The sequence below is a fragment of the Chenopodium album genome, chromosome 13 (assembly GCF_948465745.1).
Source record: "Chenopodium album chromosome 13, dcCheAlbu1.1, whole genome shotgun sequence".
In the NCBI taxonomy this organism is placed as follows: Eukaryota; Viridiplantae; Streptophyta; class Magnoliopsida; order Caryophyllales; family Amaranthaceae; genus Chenopodium; species Chenopodium album.
Window position 1 is genome coordinate 38,147,238 of NC_137846.1, and position 7,238 is coordinate 38,154,475.

General features: G+C 31.5%; 1 protein-coding gene across 1 annotated transcript; it reads left to right on the forward strand.

The window, feature by feature from the left end:
• Positions 1 to 211: 211 nt before the first annotated feature.
• On the forward strand, positions 212 to 3,885 carry LOC145575478 (protein FAR1-RELATED SEQUENCE 5-like). The gene is made up of 3 exons (XM_081633344.1): positions 212 to 219; positions 1,702 to 1,759; positions 3,301 to 3,885. The coding sequence occupies exons 1-3, from the start codon at positions 212 to 214 to the stop codon at positions 3,883 to 3,885; spliced, it is 651 nt and encodes a 216-aa protein (XP_081489470.1).
• Positions 3,886 to 7,238: the final 3,353 nt, after the last annotated feature.

A 7,238-nucleotide genomic window follows, 5' to 3' on the forward strand; every position in this document is an offset into this window, starting at 1 on the left:
TCTGATTTGCAGCTATTATGCTCAATATTGATTAATGCTCATCGTTTATGTTGTAGTGATCATGCTTTTTCGACCAATCAGAATATGTGCACACATTGTTTGAATATTATGCATATTCTATGTAAATATTATGCACATTCAACTATGAGAATATGCACATATGAACATTTCATTCCCAGACTAGTACTTGTTTTATAGGTGTTGGATTATAATGGCATGGTATAATTGATTTGGAAAAAAGAAAATTTATGCACATTATATTCAACATTTATGCACAATATATATAAGATAAATTTATTTTTGCACATTTAGTTAAAAAAATATGCACAAAAAATCCTTCTCATTTTAAGGAACTTTTCATTTGACCCTAAACCTATATATATATATATATATATACATATATATATATATATATATATATATATATATATATATATATATATATATATATAGAGAGAGAGAGAGAGAGAGAGAGAGAGAGAGAGAGGGATATCACGTGCGTCCTTCAAATAATGCGAACTGCGAACTGATCTCAGCCATCCATCCCGTTAGGTCTGAAGGTCTACACTTCACCTGCCTCATTAAGGGTAATTTTGTAATTTTCGCTGTTGAATGACTTCCGTTCTAACTCTCTCTCTCTCCTCTTCTCACTTTCACTCTCTACGTTCTTACTTTCTCTCTCTACCTTCGATCTCTCTGAAGGCGATTTCAGCGTTCGACTTCGCTCTTCAATTTTTCTCTTCGATTTCATTGTTTTTCTACTTCGATTTTGCAATCTCTTTCTTGTTCTTTAGCGATTTTCTGTTTTTTTAGTGTGATTTGAACATTCTTGAGAGGTAATTTTTAGATTTTTTTTTGTTTTGTATATGTTTTTTTTTTTAATTGATTTATCATATAATTAAGGGTTTTGCTTTGTTTTTGTACGATTTTGTTGTTGATTTCTATTATTATCGGTTTTGGTTTGATTTCTATTGTTATTTTGTTCGATTTGGTTTTCGTTTTCGATTTTATATATAATTAGGTTTTTGCTTTTGTTTTTGGTTTGTTTTTGTTCTTCTTTATTGATTTTTGCTTTATTTTCTGAATAATTTTTATTATTCTTGATTTTGTTTGATAATGTAGTGCAATTTTTCGAAATGTTTTACTTAAATTTGATTATGTTATGTTCACTAGTGTTATTTCAATTTTTTGATGTATTGTTCTAGTTTTGCGTTTAATTTTAAATGGTTTTTATTTACTTTATACTTATTATTATTTACCGTTCATCATAGGGTTTCTTTGGGATGGAATATGAGTTGGAATTGTAATTTGTAAGAGGGTTTCTCTCCTTCATGGATGTTTTCCAAGCTATTAAGATTTTCTTAGAATTTAATTCAATTTGAGCTGTCAAATGATGATATAGAACATTTGCGCAAGGGTTTTGAGTTCATTTTTTAAAATGACTGAACATTTGTGAGGATCTGATGGCAGCAACTGTTGTTCCTAGAAGATTTTTTCTTGGCCTGTTGATTTCCTTATTTTTTTAATTGTTTTGCTTTTACTTTTAGTGATGTTTTTCTACCTTTAATTTGGATTCATCTACTTTTTAGGATGATGTCTGAAACATTCTTTGAATATTTCATTTCCTCATTTTTAAATTGTTTTGCTTTTACTTTTTGTTATGTTTTGTCTACTTTTAATTTGGATTCATCTACTTTTTAGGATGATGTCTGAAACAGTTGGGATCTCTTCTCCTGATATTCAAGCTGGAGATGTTAATGTAAGCATTTTAAAAACTCCTCCTTATGGTGTACTACCTAGGATAGTTTATAATTCTAAGGAAATTTTGACTTTTACCACAAAAAAAAATCAAAAAAAATTGTTTTTTACCACCAAAACTTTTAAAATTTTTATTTTACCACAAAAAAAAAATTCTAAAAATTGTTTTTTTACCACCTAACGTCAAGAAAACCATTAAATCTAACGGTTAAAAAAAATTTCTTCGAATTTTGTGCGCAAGACATGTTCTTTATAGGTTTAGGGGGTATTTTGGTCCTATAGGTCCAATTTGAGGTCAGAATAGACAAAAAATGATAGGAAATGCCTTATTTTACATGTTTCACTCAAATCAAGGTATTTTAAACACGTAAAACATGGCATTTTTGATAATTTTTAATTAATTCTGACCTCAAATTGGACCCATAAAGCCAAAATGCCCCTCAAAACCCTCATTGAGCATGTGTTTGATGCGAAAATCGAAGAATTTAAAAAATTCCGTTAGGTTTTTGACGACATGTGGTAAAAAATAATTTTTTATTTTTTATTTGGTGGTAAAATAAAAGTTTTATAAGTTTTCGTGGTAAAAAACAATTTTTTGATTTATTTGGTGGTAAAAGTAAAAAATTCCTAATTCTAAAGGTGGTAAAGAGTTTATTCCTGGTTGTTGTATGGAAAATAAGCCTATTTTTGGAATGAAATTTATTTGTATTCAAGATGGAATTGATTTTTATTATAAGTATGCTAGTGAATGTGGATTCAAAGTCCGTTATAGTACTAGAAAGGTAGAAAAGAAGTTGTCTGGTTCTGATGGTGAAGAGGGTCGTGTACTTATTTAATATTTGGTTTGTAACAAAGAAGGTTTTGTCAATGATAATAATAAAGATAAAAAAGATGTTGAAGGTGCTGGTTTTAGGAAGAGGATAGTTAAGAGGATTGGGTGTCCTGCTATGATAAAGTTTAAGTATTGTGATGGTGGAAAGTATATGGTTTATTTCTTTCATGAAAGCCATTGTCATACCTTTTCAACTCCTACTGCCAGACATCTCACTAAACCAGCTGATAGTGGCTTAACTTGTGTTCATAGGAAGTTTTTATTTGATAATTCAAAGTTGAATATTGGAGCTGTTATGTCATACAAGATGATGAAAGAATATTGTGGAGGTTATAAACATATGAGAGACACTAAAAATGAATTCAAAAACTTTTCTCGTGATTTAAAATTAAAGTTTATATTTCTAAAGCTGATAGGGCTATGTTTATAGAAAATCTTTAAGAAAAAGTCAAAAATAGTAATGGTGGTTATTATTTGGACTATTGCGTTGATGTTAATAGACATTTAACACGAGTTTTTTGGGTTGATCCCATGGGAGAAAGGACTTTCACTTGTTTGGGGATTCCATTTCTTTTAATACCACATATGATACAAATAAATACTCCTTAGTTTTTTGCCCTTTTACTGGAGTTGACCATCATAAACGTTGTGTCACATTTTGTACAACATTGTTATCTAAAGATGTAGAGTCTTTTATGTGGCTTTTTCAGACTTTTCTAAAATATATGGGAAATGAGCCTTCTTGCCTTATAACTGATCAAGACCCTACAATGGGAATTGCAATACAGAATGTTTTTACCAAAACAAAATATCGATTGTGCATGTGGCACACATTGAGGAAAGTGCCTGAGAAAGTGGGTACAACTTTCTGTAATGATATTGACTTTTTGAAAGAACTTTGTGCTATTGTTTGGGATAGGGAAATTGAACCTAATGAGTTTGTTGATGGTTGGAATATTGTGATGGAAAAATATAATTTGGTAGCTTATGAATGGTTTTCTTACATGTTCAAGATCAAGAATATTTGGATCCTTGCCTATTTTAGGGATTTATTTATGGGTGGTTTGTTAAGATCTACTTCTAGATCTGAGGGTGAAAACAACTTCTTTTGTAATTTCATCAATCCCCATGTGTCATGTGTTGAGTTTTTCCTTCGGTATGAAACATCTTTAGATGCACAAAGGCATGAGCAAGATGAACAAAATAGGCTGAACAAGGAAATGCCTAAACTGATCACTCCATTAAAGTTAGAGAAGCATGCTTGTTCTGTTTACACTCGTTCTATTTTCTATTAATTTCAACAAGAATGCGAAGCTGCTTGTTTTTCTTGTGGTGTTGAAAGCTGTAATTCTAGGGGTGAGCACGGATCGGATATCCGATCCGAATCTAGATTTCAGATCGGATATCCGTATCCGAAAATTGCCATATTTGATATCCGTATCCGATCCGAAAATTTTCGGATATCCGATATCCGGATATCCGAAAATTTCGGATCGAATATCTCGGATATCCTATATCCGACCCATTTATTTATTTATTTATTTTGTTGAGGTAAACGTTAGGCCGTTAGCGTGAATCCGACCCATTTAACAATATTATACTCGCATTATATAAATAAAAATTTAATGGTATTTTTTTTAAAAAGGTGAATTAAATTGATTCTGCATCAATTCTCTAAAAAAAAAATTCATTGCAACTGTTCTTAAAAAAAAAATTCACTGCAACTACTTGAACAACTAGAACAACAAGAAAAAATCAAATAAACTAGAAATTCTAAAAATAAAACAAATAATTTTTACAAATTACAAAACAAAGAAATTAAACACAAACCAATCACAAAACAATTTTTTTTTACACAAATCTAAATACAAAACAAAGAATTACATTGAAATTAATTTGAGAAGAGGCGTCGTCGTTGTGGGTTGGAAGCTCGAGGGAGCAATGACCCGAACGGTCGCGGCTGTTATTGCGATTGTTGAAGATGGTTGAAGGAGGGTATTGCGTGGGTCGGCAGTAAAGCAGCCGTGAGGATCAGATCGAAGGAGAAATGGGAAGCTGGTGGTTGCTAAGATCGAAGGAGGAGGAGAAGATGAAAGAGAAGATCAGAAGAGATAGAGAGGAGTGGTGGCCTGGTGGGGTTGTAGTTCTTGATTCCTTGTTGAGATGAGTGAGATCTAAGAGGATGATGAAAAAGAAGAGAGTGGTGGTGAGGATGAAGTACAGAATGAGAGGAGAGGAGAGAGAGAGAGGGACGGGGGATTCAAGGGTTTTGAGGGTTGGTAGGTTTGGGCCTTTGGGGTATGGGCCTTTTTAAGGTTTGTTGTTTTGAGTATTTTTCGGATATCAAATCGGATATCCGATCTGATATCCGACTTTTTTCGGATATCGGATATCCGAAATTCAAAATTTTGGTATCCGATATCCGAAATTTCCGGATCGGATATCCGATCCGAAAATGTTTTCGGATCGGTTATCCTAAATTTTCGGATCGGATGCGGATCGGATTTTCGGATTTTCGGATTTTCAGATAGTTTTGCTTAGCCCTATGTAATTCTACTTATGGTGATGGAGTGGAGTTTTCCATTGTGGTAGATAATGAACGTGGAAGTTTGATGTTACATTTGATTTATCTATATTAGAATGTACTTGCACTTGCAAGATGTTTGAGAGTTAGGGTGTTCTATGTAGACATATACTATTTGATATGAAAGGTAAATCAATATCTGAAATTCCTGAACATTATGTTTTTAATTGTTGGAGAAAAGATGTTAAGAAGAAATCTACATCAGTGGATGAGGCTTCTAACTTTGACAAAAAGAAGCAACTAATCTCTGATGTGTGGGGCAAAAATGTTCTCTTGTGTTAGTCTAGCAAAGGGTTTTGAGGATAATCTTTCTGATTTTGTTAAGTACTTGTCTTCTTTTGAGGAAGAGCTGATGAAAAAGAACATTGGTGAAGGTCTGTTACTTTTAACTTAGTGTTATTTACTTATATTTTGATTTTATTTACATTTCTACTACTTATACACTTTTTGAATATCAGGTGTTGATTTCAAAGAAGGCAAAGAAGCTGATATTTAGCTTTTTGTTGAATCTAATGTTGTTGATATAGACATTTTGCCTCCGAATCAATGCCTCAACAAAGGGTCCTCTAGAAGTTCCAAGTGCTTGAAGAGTGCCAAAGAGGTAGCTATTGAAGAAAAAAGCAAAAAAGGAAGAACTTGTAGAGCATGTGGGCAATCAGGTGTTTCTCATGATAATAGAAAGTGTCCAAATAAGTAGTTTCTCTGGTATGTTACTTTTTAACATTATTTGATTTACTTTTATGTCATCTTTGTTTACTTTATTTCAACTTATGTACTTTTTTTTATCAGGTTTATCTGGGATAGGCAGGCTTCATTATTATATTGATGCAGTTGATGATAAATATGCCTTGAAGTTCAGAATTTTTTCGAAATACTTATTATTATTATTATTATTAATATTATAATACTGTTAACTATAGTTACTTTAGGCAATTTCTTTTGGTGGTAAAATAAAGGTTTTAGAATTTTTGGTGGTAAAAAACAATTTTTTTGATTTTTTTTGGTGGTAAAAGTCAAAAAATCCTTACTTTAAAGCTGATTTTTTATTACTTTAAACATATATTTTTCTACTTTAAATATTTATTCTATGTCTTACACATTGAGCTGCATCCAAGTCCAATGATTGTGATTGTTCCAATCAATCCATAACTTTTGCAGACTTGTTACTCCCATTTTCCCATGAGCATTCAAACACATAGTTAAAGAATCCTGCAAAAAAATTCCAAAGATTATTTCGAATATTTATTCAATGCAATATTTTATATTATAAAAGTAAATGTAAAAAACTTACCATGAAGTCAAATCCAAAGAAGAATCTGACCACGTCATTTTCAGACCTGTCTTTTTGCATTTAATTTTTATTGAGGTGGTTTGCCCAAACAGTGATCAGATTAGTTGAAACTTTCCATTCATTGAGCAAAGTGTTGCAATCTTCCCTTACTATTTCAATTGAATCTATAAACCAACCTACTACTTCGCTGTAATGTTAAATTAAATTTAAAGTTAAATTTATGCCAAACACTTTAATGCACAATGCAACAGGAGTATTTATTTTCTTGCAAATATAAAACTTACCGCTTTTTTGGAAAGTTTTCATCACCATTGATTTCTAAGTAGTCAATCAGTTGGTGATATTTCAAGCTCATGTGTTTCCATTACTTCCTTGTGTGTTTTCAAGAAATCAGAAACACATATCATATCTTCTACCCCTTTCTCTTTATCAAGTTTCCTAACTACTCTGAACCTTGAAACTTTTTCCAAAAGATGTTTTCTTTTAGTTTTTATCTCTGTCAAAGCAAGGGCAGCACAGGTTTCCACACGATACACCTTTCTCCTATTTGCTAAATCAAGGTCAGAATCAAAAGTGTCTCTAGAAAAACACAGCATATGGATCATTGTAAAAACACCACAATCAAGAGTATATCTTGGTGTCTTTTACTTGAAGTTAATTTCATCAAACTCATATTCTAGTATTTCATCAGCTTTTTCATGATTAATTCTCTTAAGAAAGTTTGACATTTCCTCCACCTATAACATTTGTAAAGCAATATATAAGTAAAAAAA

What these genes read in the sequence shown, in the direction of transcription:
- LOC145575478 (XM_081633344.1), top strand. An exon ending in TTCAAGCTGGAGATGTTAAT is followed by an intron (nt 1,760 to 3,300) that starts GTAAGCATTTTA and finishes TGGCTTTTTCAG; the next exon opens with ACTTTTCTAAAATATATGGG.